Raw genomic sequence first — 19,300 nt, 5'->3', positions numbered from 1 at the left:
CGAGTGTGAGAAGCTTGAAATGGATTCTGAAAGGGAAGGGGAGCCAGTGAAGGTCTAGTAAGAGAGGAGAGGTGGACGTAGTGCGTTTGGTGAGGAAGATGAGCCGGGCAGCAGCATTGAGGATAGATTGCATGGAGAGAGGTATTTGTCAGGAATGCCAGTCAGGAGCAGATTACAGTAGTCCAGTCTGGAGATGACCAGTGAGTGGATAAGAGTCTTAGTAGCATCCTGGGTCAGAAAAGGTCTGATCCTGGAAATATTTTTTAGATGAAAATGGCAGGTTTGTGAGAGGTGCTGAATGTGTGGTTTGAAGGAAAGGGAGGAGTCAAGGATTACTCCAAGGCAGCGCACTTGGGGGCTAGAGGAGATAGTAGTGCCATCAATAGATAATGAGATTGTAGGAGGTGAGGTTATGCGGGAGGGAGGGAAGATGATCAGCTCGGTCTTAGACATGTTAAGTTTAAGAAAGCGCTGGGACATCCAGGAAGAGGTAGCAGATAGACAGTTGGAGATACGAGTGAGGAGAGCAGGGGAGAGGTCTGGAGAGGAAAGATAGATTTGGGTGTCATCAGCGTAGAGATGATATTGGAAACCAAAAGAACTGATGAGCTTACCTAGTGAGGACGTATAGAGAGAGAAGAGAAGAGGACCAAGGACAGAACCTTGGGGTACCCCTACAGTTAGTGGAAGTGAGGGGGAGGTGGAGTCATGAGAGGAGACAGAGAAAGAACGGTCAGAAAGGTAGGAGGACAGCCAAGAGAAGGCAGTGTCACGTAGACCAATGGAGTGAAGAATTTGCAGTAGGAGAGGATGGTCCACAGTGTCAAAAGCAGCAGAGAGATCAAGTAGAATAAGTAGAGAGTAGTGTCCCTTAGATTTAGCAGCGTGGAGGTCATTGCATACTTTAGTAAGGGCAGTTTCAGTGGAGTGGAGAGGACGGAAGCCAGACTGGAATGGGTCAAGCAGTAAGTGTGAGTAACTTATCTGTCACTTGCGACCCTTTGGGAGACAGATCTGGGGTGGTCAGATGCAAATGGAGTATAGTAAGGTTGCATAGACGCATGCAGATAGAGCTGCCCTTCCAGATGCATCTTATTTTGATTTACATGTAAGTTTGTTAGAAGCTCCTTTCAAAGTATAAACTCTACACCTACAGTACAGTTAAGGATGATGACGATTGTGATGAAGCTTGCAGTGGATGCAGATTTTGACTCTATAAACTATACGCATTATGAAAGAGTCTACCCAGGATATGTGCCGCTTTGCAGATCACCCAGTATGCGTTGTCCTCACCTTGGAACTGTAAGCTCCTTACATATTGCTTAGCATTGTTACATGCCACTGACCGTTCTTCCTGTCTTAGTTGCTGAAGGATTCTGATTGTCCTGTGCCTTCATCACTGGAAGATTTACTGGAGGAGGTGTCTCGTTACTTGAAGTTGTCCAGCGCAGACCCCTCCGCTCCCCAAGCACAGACCATCAGTTCCCAAGAAAACACTGCCAATGTGAAGGTAAATGAGTGCTGTGATTTTATTGTATGGCAAGAAGATATGACTGATTGTGATTCTCAGTAAAGAGCAGAGTATTATGTTCAAACTACAGTGCATCCCGAAAGTATTCACAGCGCATCACTTTTTTCACATTTTATTATGTTACAGCCTTATTCCAAAATGGAATACATTTATTTTTGCCCTCAAAATTCTACAGATAAAGGCCCTCATTCCGAGTTGATCGCTCGCTAGCTGCTTTAGCAGCATTGCACACGCTAAGCCACCGCCCTCTGGGAGTGTATCTTAGATTAGCAGAAGTACGAACGAAAGATTAGCAGAATTGCTAAAAAATCTTTTCCTGCAGTTTCAGAGTAGCTGCAGACCTACTCCTTGCGATCACTGCAGACTGTTTAGTTCCTGGTTTGACGTCATAAACATGCCCTGCTTTCAGCCAGCCACTCCCCCGTTTCTCCAGCCACTCCTGCGTTTTAGCCTGACCCGCCTGCGTTTTTTAGCACACTCCCGGAAAACGGTCAGTTTCCGCCAAGAAACACCCACTTCCTGTCAATCACTCACCGATCAGCAGAGCGACTGAAAAGCGTTGCTCGCCCCTGTGTAAAATTGCATAGTTTTGTGTGAAATTACTTCGCGCGTGCACCCTGCGGCCCATACACATGCGCAGATCAGCCGATTTTTAGCCTGATCGCTATGCTGTGAAAACCGGCAGCGAGCGATCAACTCGGAATGAGGGCCAATAGCCCATCATGACAACGTGAAAAAGTTTTTTGAGATTTTTGCAAATTTATTAAAAATAAAAAACTAAGAAATCACATGTACATAAGTATTCACAGCCTTTGCCATGAAACTCAAAATTGAACTAATGTGCATCCTGCTTCCACTGATCATCCTTGAGATGTTCCTACAGCTTAATTGGAGTCCACCTGTGGTGTAAATTCAGTTCAATGGACATGATTTGGAAAGGCACAAACCTGTCTATATAAGGTCCCACACTTGACAGTGCATGTCTAAGCACAAATCAAGCATGAAGTCAAAGGAATTGTCTGTAGACCTCTGAGACAGGATTGTCTCGAGGCACAAATCTGGGGAAGGGTACAGAAAAATATCTGCTGCTTTGAAGGTCCCAATGAGCACAGTGACCGCCATCATCCGTAAATGGAAGAAGTTCGGAACCACCAGGACTCTTCCTAGAGCTGGCTGGCCGTCTAAACTGAGCAGTCGGGGGAGAAGGGCCCTAGTCAGTGAGGTGACCAAGAACCCGATGGTGACTCTGTCAGAGCTACAGCATTCTTCTGTGGAGAGAGGAGAACCTTCCAGAAGGACAACCATCTCTGCAGTAATCCACCACTCAGGCCTGTATGGTAGAGTGGTCAGACGGAAGCCACTCCTTATGAAAAAGCACATGGCAGCCGACCTGGAGTTTGCCAAAATGCACCTTAAGGACCCTCAGACCTTGAGAAACAAAATTCTCTGGTCTGATGAGACAAAGATTGAACTCTTTGGTGTGAATGCCAGGCGTCATGTTTGGAGGAAATCAGGCACCGCTTGTCAGCAGGCCAATACCATCCCCACAGTAAAGCATGGTGGTGGCAGCTTCATGCTGTGGGGATGTTTTTCAGCGGCAGGGACTGGGAGACTAGTCAGGATAGAGGGAAAGATGAATGCAGCAATGTACAGAGACATACTGGATGAAAACCTGCTCCAGAGCGCTCTTGACCTCAGACTGGGGTGATGGTTCATCTTTCAGCAGGACAACGACCCTAAGCACACAGCCAAAATATCAAAGGAGTGGCTTCAGGACAACTCTGTGAATGTCCTTGAGTGGCCCAGTCAGAGCCCAGATTTGAATCCGATTGAACATCTCTGGAGAGATCTGAAAATGGCTGTGCACCGACGCTTCCCATCCAACCTGATGGAGCTTGAGAGGTGCTGCAAAGAGGAATGGGCGAAACTGCCCAAAGATAGTTGTGCCAAGCTTGTGGCATCATATTCAAAAAGACTTGAGGCTGTAATTGCTGCAAAAGGTGCATCAACAAAGTATTGAGCAAAGGCTGTGAATACTTATTTACATGTGATTTCTCAGTTTTTTATTTTTAATAAATTTGCAGAATTCTCAAACTTTTTTTCACCTTGTCATTATGGGGTATTGTGTGTAGAATTGTAAGGGAAAAAATGAATTTATCCCATTTTGGAATAAGGCTGTAACATAACAAAATGTTGAAAAAGTGAAGCGCTGTGAATACTTTCTGGATGCACTGCATGTAAGTAAATAATAATAATGATGATAATAATACAACACTTTGGGGCTTATTTTGGATCTCCTTGTATAGTTGCTAGTTTAGCATATAGTACATGTGCAGATGCAAATTTACATATTTTCTATATATATCCGTCTGATTCTGAGTTGATTGGATCTTGGCCCGATCTATTTTTTCATGAAATGGGCGTTTGGGGCAGGAACTGGGCAACAACAATGTGATCGCACGGAACTGTTCTATCTTGTGGGAGTGTATGGCAGTGTATCCAGAGTTCCATGCGAGTCATGTGTATGGGTAAGGGAAGCCTGTTTCAGATGGATCTCTTGCACCCAGCAAGTGTCAATACTCATGATGACTATTGTGGCTGTGGGCGGAGCAGCTTCCCGATTGAGCCACACGGATCCTCGCATTAGCCCTATGGAACCTCGTTCTAGCATAAGGCAGTAAATCTGTCACCCGCATTATCCGGCAAACATAGCCACTTTGGGTGGAATTAAAATGTTTGAAAAGTCGGTTGGGTTTCTGTTTTTCCCTGTTTATTAGATAGGAAAAAACAGACTCGCAACTGACTTTTCAAACATTTGAATCTCCCCCTTTGTGTCTGACTCAGCAACTTCCCCTTAATTTCCGCAGTTGTAAGAGTAACACAGTAGGAGGATATGTAACCGTAAAATAAACAAGACTGCTTATGTTATGAAATAAAAGGGGTAGAGATGTACTAAGCCTTGGAGAAAGATAAAGTGGAGAGATAAAGTACCAGCCAATCATTCCTGTCATTTCAAACACAGCCTGAAACATAGCGGTTAGGATCTAATTGGCTGGTACTTCATCTCTCTCTCTTCAAGGCTTAGTAAATCTCCCCCAAAGAAATTCTAGATTGCTAAATATTACTTTTTCTGGAGAAAAGGGGTCGCTTACACTACAGGTAACTATTTTGATCAACTGAAAACTAACCTTACATAAGCCAATAGGTGCAGATGTATACATACTATTGCCCAAACGTTCAACCAAGTGATATTGGGGGTCATTCCGACCCGGTTCTTCACTGTGGTGCGAACAGGTCTGAAATGCGCATGCGCGGTGTGCGCATTGGGCACGCGCGTCGTTGCAATGACGCTGGTTACGAAGAAAGCGGTCGCAGAGTTGACCGCAAGAAGATTGACAGAAGGAAGGCGTTCCGGGGCGTCACCTGTCCGTTGGCGTCTGTTTTCGGGGAGTGGAGAAGAAAACGCAGATGTGTCCAGGAGAGCGGAGGGCGGATGTCTGACATTAAAGCCGGCCCCATCATTGCTGAGATTAACGCACAGGGTAAGTATGTCCAGGGCTGGTCTTCTTTTACACAAAACTTTTTAAGCATAGCAGGGCTGCACAAGCGATTGCAGCCCTGATATGCTAAAGTACACTCCCCCATAGGCGGAGATTAGTTGATCGCACCAGCAGCAAAAAGTTGTTTGGTGCAATCAACTCGGAATGACCCCCATTGACAGGTGTATTAAAAAAGGGTGAAGACAATAGAGAATAGTGGATATCACTTACCTAGAGCTTAGAGAGGAATTTCTTTCTTTGGGGCATATTTTTTGTAATTTGCAGCCAGCAGCTACAAATAAAGATTCTTTATCGTCGCAATTCATTATTCTGTATTCACCTTATTGTTCCATTAGTGAGTCACTGGTTCAGAAGCTTTGATAGGAGCTTCATCCCAGCGATCAGTGTGATGTAGCGTATTTATATTACAAGCACATTACTTCCTGCTTTGCTCTCAGATGCTCTACTGCAGGCATGTCCAAACTGCGGCCCTCCAGCTGTTGAGAAACTACACATCCCAGCATGCCCTGACACAGCTTTAGCATTCTCTAACAGCAAAACTGTGTCAGGGCATGCTGGGATATGTAGTTTCATAACAGCTGGAGGGCCGCAGTTTGGACATGCCTGCTCTACTGCATAAGCCTAGGCCTCAAACGATGGCGTTAGTGACTGGGGCTTTGCAAATCCGGCAGCAGAGCAGCCAGTATAGAAACCTATGGGGGCTGCGGTTGCTGTTGGAAATGGAAGGACTGCAGCAAAAATTTGAGGCATCCCTACTTGTTGTATATTGGGGATACTTAATATTTGCAGAAACCCCAGTGTTTTTTTGGGGATATGCTGCAATTATCCTTTGCTAAATGGGCCCCTTTATCATCTCATACGTAATTCAGAAACTGCAGGGCTTAGGCTTGATTGAAGGACAGTGGAATGGATGAAAGGACAGATGAAGGCCGGGAAACAGAAAGGGTCATTTACAAACTGAAAGAATGTGTTACCCATTATCTTCTCTCTGGCTCCTTGTACGTACGTCCGTCCTTTTCTCTCCTTGTTTAAGGTGCGATTATGCTGTCACGATATCATACTTCCCGACCATTTGATTAAAGAATCAGCACAGAGCTCAGCCTCCGATTTGCTTTTGCAGGAAGGGGACATATTCACATTACACAAGAGTGTACCTGTAACCCTAGTACAGTGCTCGTCCACTGCAGCTCACTTTCCCTGTACGTGCAGCACTGATGTGGCATCTTTTAATGGAATATACCTTCCCACTGCCATGGAGTTAGGACAAATGTCCTGAACCGTTTCCTATCATTTTATTTGTCCTGCATAAATTGGTATTGATAGGGTTGTACAGTAGAGGAGCTTTGGGACTTGTCATAATTATAAGGGACTAGTCACAAGTCCATCAACATGACAGAACAACATAACAGTAATATCAGCACTGGCAGCTGCGTTAATCTGAATGGAGCACCAATTGAATTGGTCCGTTGGGCGCTGTCTAGTGGCCGCCGGCGTGTGTGTGTGTGTGTGTGTGGGGGGGGGGGGGGGGTGTTAGGTTTAAACATCCCCGGGGAGGGTTAGGCTGCAGAGGGTGACTGGCTGTGACATACATGTTTTCATTGTATTTAAATTGTACAGTAAGTCCACTTTTGCTCACTTGTGCACTAGTGTTCTACAATGAACTAGCCACAATACACCCAAAAGTGTGTAGTCTGTAAATACAAGTTGATTCTCCGCTTTATCAGTTGGTTAGATATACTCTGTGATGTACTGTATTGTATCTGACATTGCTTTTCATATTAATTCTGTTCTAGTAAGGGTGGTAGGATGTCCTACAGCCCTTTGGAGATGTCTGACCCCCTCCACCACGTCATTATGCCCAATATCAGAAGGTTTGAAATCACTAATGCACAGACCCTTTCAATCTAATGATTTAACCACTTAACTGACAATATTTCCCCCAAAAAACTCTCCGAAATTGTCGGGTTTTATTATGAGTGAATTAGGTGAAGGACATGAATTTAACCCTATCCAAAACGATTTTAGTTAAAAAAAAGATATTTTTTTAAATATTTTCTCATACGTCTTAGAGGATGCTGGGGACTCCGTAAGGACCATGGGGTATAGACTGGATCCACAGGAGACATTGGCACACTAAAAGACTTTGACTGGGTGTGAACTGGCTCCTCCCTGTATGCCCCTCCTCCAGACCTTAGTTAGACTCTGTGCCTAGGAGTGACTGGACACACACTAGGGGAGCTCAGTTTTAGAAATGTGCCCAGGTCGACTGGAAGCACTCTGAGGAGCTCTACTGAGTTTCTCTGGAAAGACTTTTGTTAGGTTTTTATTTTCAGGGAGACCTGCTCGCTACAGGCTCCCTGCATCGTGGGACTGAGGGGAGAGAAGTCAGACCTACTTCTTCTTAGTTGAAGGGCTCTGCTTCTTAGCCTACTGGACACCATTAGCTCCAGAGGGTTTGATCACTTGGTGCGCCTAGCTGCTTGTTCCCGGAGCCGCGCCGTCACCCCCCTCACAGAAGACAGAAGCCGGGTGAGTATTAGAAGAACCGAAGACTTCAGACGGCAGAAGACTTCAGTAACGGATGTACAGCGCAGCTGTAGCGCTGCGCTCCATGCTCCCACACACACCACCATCGGCACTTACAGGGTGCAGGGCGCTGGGGGGGCGCCCTGGGCAGCAGTTACTGAGGTTTTTTGGAACTGGTGAAAGCCATATTCGGTGCCCGGGCACCGTATATAAGACCCCCGCCAGTATAAAGAATTTAAATTTGAGCGGGACTGAAGCGCCTCGGGAAGGGGCGGGGCTTAGCCGCACAGCTCACCAGCGCCATTTTCTTCTCTCCACAGCCACTGCAGAGAACGCTGGCCCGGACCTCCAGGCTCCTCGCAAGTAAAAGGGAGCAAATCGGGAGGGGGGGGGGGGGCACGGCACAAATAATTTTGGTGCTTTTATTATTATTATACAGCGCTACTGACATATATTATTGTGGTGTAGTATATGGGCGCTGGGGTGTGAGCTGGCATGCTCCCTCTGTGTTTCTCTCTCCGGGCTTCCCTGTAGGCTGTCCCCTTTATTTGGCCAGTGTGTGTGTTGGGTGTTGGTACTTCGTGTCGGCATGTCTGAGGCTGAGTGTTCTGGGCGCGCAGAAAAGGAGCTGGAAATGGCTCTGTCGGCCCAGCCGACTGCTGATTGGGTTGCTATGTTAAGTACACTTAATGCTAATGTGGCTTTGTTGTCTAAGAGGCTTGATAAATCTGATTATCAGACACAAACATGGAGAAAATCCATGGAGGATGCTTTGGCTCAGGTGCAGACCCCCTCAGGGTCACAAAAACGTTCATTTACCCAGATGGTAGATATAGATGCCAACACGGACTCTGATTCTGATGTCGATTTTTAATGAGGCTACTTTACACCCAAGGGTAGTTAAGGGTAGTACATGATTGTGGCTATTAAAGATGTCTTACGTATCTCTGATGAACCGGCTGTTCAGGAAACAAGGATTTGCCTTTTTAAAGGGAAAAAACCTCAGGTGAAGTTTCCCCCCTCTCATGAAATGAATGCTCTTTGTGAAAAAGCTTGGGAGTCGCCGGACAAAAGGTGGCAGATTCCCAAGATAATTTTTATGGCATATCCTTTCCCCTCTGATGACAAGGAAAAATCAGAGTCGTCTCCGAATGTCGACAAGGCTCTGTCACGTTTGTCCAAGAAGGTGGCGCTTCCATCCCCTGACACGGCTGCTCTCAAGGATCCGGCGGATCGCAAGCTGGAGACGTCTTTGAAGGCCATTTTCGTTAATACTGGTGCATTGCTCAGACCTGCTGTGGCGTCGGTATGGGTGAGTAGTGCTATTGCTAAATGGGCTGACAATTTAGCTTCTGATATGGATACCCTTGATAAAGATAATATTCTTTTGACTTTTGGTTATATCAAGATCGCTGCAGATTACCTAAAGGATGCGGCGAGGAATGTTGGCCTCTTGGGATCAAGAGCCAATACCACGGCGGTCTCGTCCAGGAGGGCGCTGTGGATCCATCAATGGAATGCTGAGGCCGACTCCAAGAAAAATATGGAAGCTCTCCCCTTCAAAGGTAGTGTCTTGTTTGGTGACGGCCTGGCTGACCTGGTGTCTATCGCTACTGCGGGTAAGTCATCTTTTCTTCCTTATGTTCCCACACAACAGAAAAAGGCACCCCATCAACAGATGCAGTCCTTTCGACCTAATAAATACAAACGAGGTAAAGGCTCATCCTTCCTCGCTTCAAAGGGTAGAGGAAGGGGAAAGAAGTCGCCTGTAGGATCAGGCACCCAGGACCAAAAGTCCTCCCCCGCCTCTACCAAGTCCACTGCATGACGCTGGGGCTCCCCTGCGGGAGTCCGTGCCGGTGGGGGGCCGTCTCCGGATCTTCAGTCAGGTCTGTTTTCAATCAGACCTGGATTCTTGTCCCAAGGGTACAAGCTGGAGTTTCAGGAGATGCCCCCCCGCCGCTTTTTCATATCGGCCTTGCCAGTTTCTCTTCCAGAAAGAGAAGTAGTAAATGCTGCGATACAAAAGTTGTGTCAACAGAGGGTCATTGTTCCCGTTCCCCCGTCCCATCAGGGGGAAGGGTTCTATTCGAGCCTCTTTGTCGTACCGAAGCCGGACGGTTCGGTCAGACCGATTCCGAACCTAAAATCCCTCAATCCATACTTGAAAACTTTCAAGTTCAAGATGGAATCTCTTCGAGCTGTGATCTCCAGCCTAGAAGGGGGGGATTTTATGGCGTCAGTCGACATAAAGGATGCCTAGTTACACGTCCCGATTTATCCTCCACATCAGGCCTTCCTGAGATTTGCGGTGCAGGATTGTCATTACCAATTTCAGACGTTGCCGTTTGGGCTTTCCACGGCCCCGAGGGTTTTCACCAAGGTTATGGCAGAAATGATGGTACTCCTTCGCAAGCGAGGGGTCACAATTATCCCATACTTGGACGATCTCCTGATAAAGGCGAGGTCAAAGGAACAATTGTTAAAGAATGTGGAACTCTCCCTGACAGTTTTGCAACATCACGGTTGGATTTTAAATTTGCCAAAGTCTCAGTTAATTCCGACGACTCTGCTGCCCTTCCTGGGCATGATCCTAGACACAAAGCTTCAGAGAGTGTTTCTTCCGGAGGACAAAGCTCTAGAAATACAGACCATGGTCAAGGAGCTTTTGAGACCATCAAGAGTGTCGATTCTTCAATGCACTCGAGTGTTAGGGAAGATGGTGGCGGCTTACGAGGCCATTCCGTTTGGCAGGTTTCATGCCAGGGTGTTTCAGTGGGACCTGCTGGACAATTGGTCCGGGTCTCACCTACACATGCACCGGAAAATAAGTCTATCTTCCAGGGCCAGGATCTCTCTCCTGTGGTGGCTGCAAAGCTCTTACCTCCCAGAGGGACGCCGTTTCGGAATTCAGGACTGGGTCCTGCTCACCACAGATACAAGTCTCCGAGGCTGGGGCGCAGTCGCGCAGGGTAGAAGTTTCCAGGGAGAATGGTCAAGCCAGGAATCTTCTCTCCACATAAATGTTCTCGAGTTAAGAGCCATTTACAACGGCCTCCTGCAAGCGAAGAACTTTCTTCAGGGTCTCCCGGTACTGATCCAGACGGACAACATAACAGCGGTGGCGTATGTAAACCGCCAAGGCGGAACAAGGAGCAGGGCGACAATGGCGGGAGCCACAAGAATCCTCCGCTGGGCGGAACAGCACGTGAGCGCTCTGTCAGCAGTCTTCCTCCCGGGCGTGGACAACTGGGAGGCAGATTTTCTCAGCAGACACGATCTCCATCCAGGAGAGTGGGCTCTTCATCAAGAGATATTTGCAGAAGTGACAAGGCGTTGGGGAACTCCTCTGATAGACATGATGGCGTCTCGCCTCAACGAGAAACTTCCGAAGTATTGTTCCAGGTCAAGAGACCCCCAAGCCTAACTCCGTGGGTGTTTCAGTCGGTGTATGTTTTCCCTCCACTTCCTCTCATTCCAAAGGTGTTGAGGATCATAAGGCGAACAAGGGTTCGGGCAATACTCGTCGCTCCAGATTGGCCACGGAGGGCCTGGTACCCAGATCTTCAGGAATTACTAGTGGAAGATCCCTGGTCGCTTCCTCTAAGAGAAGACCTCTTACTGCAGGGGCCCTGCCTATTTCCGGACTTACCGCGGCTGCGTTTGACGGCGTGGAAGTTGAACGCCAGATTTTAGCTCCGAAGGGTATTCCCGGGGAGGTCATCCCCACTCTCCTTAAGGCTAGGAAGGAGGTCACGGTGAAACATTATCACCGTATTTGGAGAAAATATGTGTCGTGGTGTGAAACCAAAGCAGCTCCTGCGGAGGAGTTTTACTTGGGTCGTTTCCTCCATTTTTTGCAGGCAGTCGTGGATGCAGGCCTGAAGTTGGGTTCCATCAAAGTGCAGATTTCAGTCTTATCTATTTTCTTTCAAAAGGAATTGGCCGTCCTTCCTGAGGTTCAGACTTTCGTTAAGGGAGTGCTGCATATTCATCCTCCATTTGTCACACCAGTGGCGCCGTGGGATCTGGAAGTGGTGTTGCAGTTTCTTATGTCTCACTGGTTTGAGCCTTTGCGTAAGGTTGAGTTAAAGTTTCTCACTTGGAAAGTGGTCATGCTTTTGGCTCTGGCGTCTGCCAGACGAGTGTCCGAGTTGGCGGCCTTGTCTCACAAGAGCCCATATTTGATTTTTCATTCGGATAGAGCGGAATTGAGGACTCGTCAACAATTTCTGCCGAAGGTGGTCTCTTCGTTTCACATAAACCAACCTATTGTGGTGCCTGTGGCTACGGATGCTCTGGCGGTCCCAAAGTCTCTTGATGTTGTAAGAGCTTTGAAAATTTATGTCGCCAGAACGGCTCTTACTAGGAAGACCGAGGCTCTGTTTGTCCTGTATGCTTCCAACAAGATTGGAAATCCTGCTTCTAAGCAAACTATTGCACGCTGGATTTGTAATACGATCCAGCAAGCTCATTCTTCGGCTGGGCTACCGTTGCCGAAGTCAGTAAAGGCCCATTCTACCAGGAAGGTGGGCTCATCTTGGGCGGCTGCCCGAGGGGTCTCGGCACTTCAACTTTGCCGAGCAGCTACGTGGTCGGGTTCAAACACTTTTGCTAAATTTTACAAGTTTGATACCCTGGCTGATGGGGTCCTCATGTTTGCTCAATCGGTGCTGCAGAGTCGTCCGCACTCTCCCGCCCGGTCTGGAGCTTTGGTATAAACCCCATGGTCCTTACGGAGTCCCCAGCATTCTCTAGGACAAATGAGAAAATAGGATTTTAATACCTACCGGTAAATCCTTTTCTCTTAGTCATTAGAGGATGCTGGGCGCCCGTCCCAGTGCGTACTGTCTCTGCAGTTATTGGTTATGGTTACACTCTTGTGGTGTTTCTTTTCTGTCAGGCTGTTGCTGACGTTGTGCATGCCAGGGCATGCGGTGTCTTATTATTGGTTGTGTTGACACACTGGTTGTGTTACATATTCTCTCAGCATGGCGCTGTGTATTGTTCATGCTGTTGGCTGGGATTCTATTGAATGCCACGTTCTACGGTGTGTTCGTGGTGTGAGCTGGTATGACACTCACCGTGTTTACACAATAAATTCTTTCCTCGAAATGTCTGTCTCCCTGGGCACAGTTTTCTAACTGAGGTCTGGAGGAGGGGCATAGAGGGAAGAGCCAGTTCACACCCAGTCAAAGTCTTTTAGTGTGCCCATGTCTCCTGCGGATCCCGTCTATACCCCATGGTCCTTACGGAGTCCCCAGCATCCTCTACGGACTAAGAGAAAAGGAATTACCGGTAGGTATTAAAATCCTATTTTTTCTAAACATCGAAACATCGATGGGAACATCGTGACCATCGCAGGTTTCATTTTAAAAGCCGGAACAGCTTCCAGGTACACAGGTGGGGCTTGGGGGGTTAATTTACACTCCACAGCAGCTGCTATTGTCTGCAATCGCTGGATGTGGGGGGGTCCTGCCATGCTAACCAATCAGCAGTGATCGGCAGCATAGCAAACAGTAGTGGAGAGTGCAGGGAGGCAGAGGCCTCTGACAGCAGCAACGGAGGGAAGTTTCCCTTCCCTGCCACTGCTAACACTGTTTATCTGACTGGTCGCATCCTATGTGACCTGGTCATATAAAGCACTTGCAGGTATGGTTGCATCTGATGCGACCATGCTAGGCAAGTGGTTAAAATCATCAAATTTAAAAAAAATTGGCATGCGAGTTTGTATTGTATAACAAACGAAAGGTTTCAATTCAAATGTAAAATCTCTAGTCAAATTAATTGCTGTTCTAGTGGAGCCCTCTAGTGTATACAATATATTATTTATTTACAGAATGCCTAATTTGCTCATTAACTGACTTTTCTAAAGGTGTGTACACGGTGAGATAAAATCTTATGAAAAGTTAGTGCATATCTCATGGTGCTAGGCAGCTTGCGATACAGATTTGATCCCGATGCGCGCTCCCGTGGGGTCGGTATCGCAAGGCTAGATAGACTGTGCAGGCAAGTCAATATTGACTATCTAGTGTACTATCTAGTACAAAGTATAGTCAAAATCGTACATTGGGGGTAATTCCAAGTTGATCGCAGCAGGAATTTAGTTAGCAATTGGGCAAAACCATGTGCACTGCAGGGGAGGCAGATTTAACATGTGCAGAGAGAGTTAGATTTGGGTGGGTTATTTTATTTCTGTGCAGGGTAAATACTGGCTGCTTTATTTTTAGACTGCAAATTAGATTGCAGATTGAACTCACCACACCCAAATCTAACTCTCTCTGCACATGTTAAATCTGCCTCCCCTGCAGTGCACATGGGCCCTCATTCCGAGTTGTTCGCTCGGTAATTTTCTTCGCATCGCAGCGATTTTCCGCAAACTGCGCATGCGCAATGTTCGCACTGCGACTGCGCCAAGTAAATTTGCAATGAAGTTTGGTAATTTACTCACGGCATTACGAGGTTTTTTCTTCGTTCTGGTGATCGGAGTGTGATTGACAGGAAGTGGGTTTTTTTGGCGGAAACTGCCCGTTTTATGGGAGTGTGTGAAAAAACGCTGCCGTTTCTGGGGGAAAAGTGGGAGTGGCTGGAGAAACGGGGGAGTGTCTGGGCGAACGCTGGATGTGTTTGTGACGTCAAACCAGGAACGAAACTGACTGAACTGATCGCAGTGGCAGAGTAAGTGTCGAGCTACTCAGAAACTGCTAAGAAATTTCTATTCGCAATTTTGAGAATCTTTCGTTCGCAATTTTGCTAAGCTAAGATACACTCCCAGAGGGCGGCGGCTTAGCGTGTGCAATGCTGCTAAAAGCAGCTTGCGAGCGAACAACTCGGAATGAGGGCCATGGTTTTGCTCAATTGCTAACTAAATTCCTGCTGCAATCAACTTGGAATTACCCCCATAGACAAAATCTTAAGCACAGATAGTCAAAATCTGTACTATCTGTGCTATCTGGGCTCTGGGGGAATTCAAGGGATATCACATAGTCTAAATCGGACATAGCAACGATCTCACCGTGTGTACACACCTTAAGATTCTATTTGTATTTTTGTAGCTTCACAGGAAAAACACAGGACTAAAAGAGTAGTATAAATTAACAGAATAATAAATAATAGAATTTGACATAGTCTGAAATCTGCTGCTCATGCCTCCAAACTACTCTCTCTAACCTCCTCTCTCGGCCTCTCCCAATGGTCTGACTCCTCTACTCATCAGTAGGGCCACTGCCTTGATCTTGTATTCATCAGACTAAGCTCAGTTTCTGAATTCACTAATACTTCTTTCCCTCTCTCAGATCACAACCTTACATGCCTCCCCCATTTCTTCAAACTCACTGTCACCTGAAGTCTACCAAGCCTCCTGAAACCAGCAGAAATATTAACAGTATTAATTTTCAACAACTTTCCACTGCTCTGCAACAGCTACTCTCACCTATTTCTGCATTCACCTCTCCTGAGTCAGCTGTATCACACCTGAACCAAACTCTAGTAACAGCCCTTGATGAATTAGCTCCTGCTACCTGTAACACTCCACTTAGGCTTAGCTAAGGCCAACCATGGCATTCTACATTAACAAGACACCTTCAAAAACTCTCAAGTAAAGTAGAAACTCAGTGGCCTAAGTCTCATAGTCTTAGTGACTTCCTCACATATAAGAATAGCTACCACTCTCATCGTAATGCCAAACAAACATATTTCCAATTGTTAATCTCTGCTCAAGCCGCTAACCCCAATCGACTTTTTAATACATTTAAATCACTTCTCAACCCTCCCTCACCCAACCCACCAGCTACTAGTGTACAAGAACTTACTTCCTACTTCAAGGACAAGATTGATAGGATCCTGAATGAAATGGTATTTTCTTCCTCAGCCAGTGACCTGCTATCATATTCTCTTCATTGATTCCACAAACGGAGAAGTATTAACACTCTTCTCATCCTGCTACTCTACTACCTCTCCTCTTGATCCTATACCCTCACAGATAAGTACATCTCCTGTCTCCTGTTCTCATCCCAACCTTAACTAACATCTGTAATCTCTCTCTGTCTACTGGTATCTTTCCTTTACTGTTCAAGCATGCAGTGATTACTCCCATTCTGAAAAAAACACAATTCTGATCCTAACTCATTCTCAAACTACCGTCGGATCTCTCAGCTCCCATGCCTCTCCAAGCTCCCATGGCATTCTACATTAACAAGACACCTTCAAAAACTCTCAAGTAAAGTAGAAACTCAGTGGCCTAAGTCTCATAGTCTTAGTGACTTCCTCACATATAAGAATAGCTACCACTCTCATCGTAATGCCAAACAAACATATTTCCAATTGTTAATCTCTGCTCAAGCCGCTAACCCCAATCGACTTTTTAATACATTTAAATCACTTCTCAACCCTCCCTCACCCAACCCACCAGCTACTAGTGTACAAGAACTTACTTCCTACTTCAAGGACAAGATTGATAGGATCCTGAATGAAATGGTATTTTCTTCCTCAGCCAGTGACCTGCTATCATATTCTCTTCATTGATTCCACAAACGGAGAAGTATTAACACTCTTCTCATCCTGCTACTCTACTACCTCTCCTCTTGATCCTATACCCTCACAGATAAGAACATCTCCTGTCTCCTGTTCTCATCCCAACCTTAACTAACATCTGTAATCTCTCTCTGTCTACTGGTATCTTTCCTTTACTGTTCAAGCATGCAGTGATTACTCCCATTCTGAAAAAAACACAATTCTGATCCTAACTCATTCTCAAACTACCGTCGGATCTCTCAGCTCCCATGCCTCTCCAAGCTACCTGACAGACTTTCCTACACTCGCCTCACACACTTAACTGACACAACTTATTGGACTCACTTCAGTCAGGCTTCCGTTCCCAACACTCCACAGAGACAACACTGTCTAAAGTAGTAAACGATCTGGTCACTGCAAGTCTAAAGGCCATTACTCAATTCTTATTCTTCTAGATCTCTCTGCTGCTTGACATTGTTGACCACTTTCTTCTCATACGAACACTACAAGCCCTAGGTCTTCAGGACACAGCACTTTTTTGGTTCTTATCCTACAGTACCTATCTAATCGTTCTTTCAGTGTTTGCTTCTCTGATTCTACGTCCTCTTCACTACCTCTATCAGTTGGAGTACCGCAAAGCTCAGTCTTAGGACCTCTGCTTTTCTCCATCTATACCACCTCTCCTGGCAAACTAATCAGCTATCTCGGATTTCAGTATCATCTGTATGCAGACGATACTCAAATCTACCTATCCACCCCAGATTTGTCACCATCTCTACTGGTCCACGTCACCGAATACTTTTCTGCCGTTTCATCTTAGATGTCTTCTCGCCCTCAAACTGATTACTTCCAAAACAGAATTAATTATATTTCCAATGGCCAGTAGTAGTTACCAACCTGATATCTCTATCACTGTTGATAACTTGGCAATCAACCCTACCCCACAAGCTCGCTGCCTGGGTTTCATCTTTGACTCTGAACTGTCCTTTGCTCCCCACATTTAATCTGTCTCTAAATCATGTTACATACATCTAAAAGACATATCCAAAATACGGCCTTATCTTACACAAGACACTGCAAAAACTGTAATCCATGCATTCATCATCTCTCGCATTGATTATTGCAATAGTCTCCTTATTGGTCTTACCCAAAAAAGACTCACTACTACAATCCATTTTGTATGCAGCTGCGAGGCTAATCTTCCTTGCTAGATGTTCAACATCTGCTGATCCGCTCTGTCAGTCCCTCCATTGGCTGCCTGTATTCTACTGTATTCAGTATAAAATACTTTTACTTACATATAAAGCTACAATTGTAAAGTGCAATGGAATATGGGGGGTATTTCAGACCTGATCGTAGTAGGGTTTTGCCCAACTGCTAACAAATTTGCTGCTGCGATCAACTCTAAATTAGGCCCAATATACAAGTGTTCTATATCAGATTAATCATCACAGGGGGTGATTCAGATCTGATCGTGGCATTTTCGCACAGTAGGCGATCACCAATAGAGTTCGCATGCGTATGCACTGCAATGCGCACGTGCGTCGGCAAACAAGGTTTTCTGGGAGTGCCAGGGAAAACTAAAGCGTTCCCAAGCATTTTCAGGGAGGGTGTGTGACGTCAGCTCCGGACCCGAACAGCCCGTTCTCATCGCACTGTAGGAGTAAGTCCTGGGCTGCGCACAGACTGCATACCCTGGAAAACACATTCACTGGTGAGTGAGGTGCGAACGGATTTGCAGCTGTCCGCTGACTGAGGGATTTTTAGCAGCTCTGCATACACATGCGATCGCACACATGCATGGTGAATATATACTCCCCTTGGACGGCGACTATCTGATCGCAGGGCAACAATTTCAGCAGCCCAGCGATCAGGTCTGAATCACCCCCACAGTCTCCTCGTGTGTCCTAGTCAGTTTTGGGGGGAAAAAGACACCCGACATCAGCAGAGTCTCACACCAGGCATGGCGCGCTGCATGGCGCATTGAGGCTGGATGTATGAGGACACATCTATATGGAACAGTCACAAGTTCTCTTGATTAAAATAAAGTGTTTGTAGAACATTTTGTTAGGAGCAGATAGTCCAGGATGTTGTTCTTTTTTCTAATTAAAGAGAAAAATTTGCCTCTGCTTTTTACATTGCGGCAATGTTCCTTTTAGTCAGCTGTTTCTAATTGTATGTCTTCTGTAAGTTTTATAAAGACAGTTATTATCAATCTTTAAACTACAAAACATGTACAGCAAACTAGATCATACCTCAGAACTATTGGGAGGTATAAAGAGGGACTCCCTCTATCGGGAAAGCCGCACCCGCCTGGAAAATTGGGCATGGTCTCAGAAAAGAGGCGTGACCTCGCAGGGAAAGCCGCGATCACGAGCCACACCCCATTCCACGTCACTATGGGCTCGCATGCCCCCTGTCGCCCCTGTCACAGCGTCTATTCACAGCAGTGACTATTCACAGCAGTGACAGGAGCCTCCAAACTCCCCCCCCCCCCCCCTTCCCCCATCCCCCACGCCAAATCGGGACAGTTGGGAGGTATGCTAGATGCCAAATTACACATATGAATAAACATTATTCTGCCAGCCCTACTCGAGAACTTATCATGTGAATCCCGTGCTATGCTCTCTTTATGATTTGTTTGAGTTCCTTGTGAACCATGATAAGAGGAGTGTAGCTTGTTGACAAGCATTAAAGGGAACCCGGTAGGCAGGTGCTGCAGCCGGGATGCCGGCAAGAGTGAAATGCGATGTACAACATTTTACACCCACCGCCAGTACAGTTGTAAACATGATGGATTAATTAAATGCTTTAAGTAGCATCACATTTGCCGACATCCTGGCTTCTGTGTCCGCATTATTTTTGGGGACATTCCGATTATCCACAAGCCATAGGTATCCCATGATAAGATTGTATACATAGATACATTTCTCTGACGTCCTAGTGGATGCTGGGAACTCCGTAAGGACCATGGGGAATAGCGGGCTCCGAAGGAGGCTGGGCACTCTAGAAAGATTTATGACTACCTGGTGTGCACTGGCTCCTCCCACTATGACCCTCCTCCAAGCCTCAGTTAGATTTTGTGCCCGGCCAAGGTTGGATGCACACTAGGGGCTCTCCTGAGCCCTTAGAAAGAAAGTATAGATTTAGGTTTTTTATTTTCAGTGAGACC

At 46.3% G+C, this 19,300-nt stretch overlaps 1 protein-coding gene across 3 annotated transcripts in view; it reads left to right on the top strand.

Moving 5' to 3' along the window:
• Positions 1-19,300, top strand: part of LOC134933276 (LON peptidase N-terminal domain and RING finger protein 1-like) — a 148,896-nt gene that overhangs the window by 59,913 nt on the left and 69,683 nt on the right. For all 3 annotated transcript variants that reach the window (XM_063928351.1, XM_063928350.1, XM_063928352.1), the window contains exon 4: positions 1,364-1,510. In XM_063928351.1, the coding sequence (XP_063784421.1) occupies positions 1,364-1,510 (147 nt within the window). The remainder of the gene's footprint in view (positions 1-1,363; positions 1,511-19,300) is intronic.

This window comes from Pseudophryne corroboree, chromosome 6 (assembly GCF_028390025.1).
Source record: "Pseudophryne corroboree isolate aPseCor3 chromosome 6, aPseCor3.hap2, whole genome shotgun sequence".
Taxonomy (NCBI): Eukaryota; Metazoa; Chordata; class Amphibia; order Anura; family Myobatrachidae; genus Pseudophryne; species Pseudophryne corroboree.
Note: the sequence above shows the minus strand (reverse complement) of the source record. Positions and strands in the feature narration are given on the sequence as shown.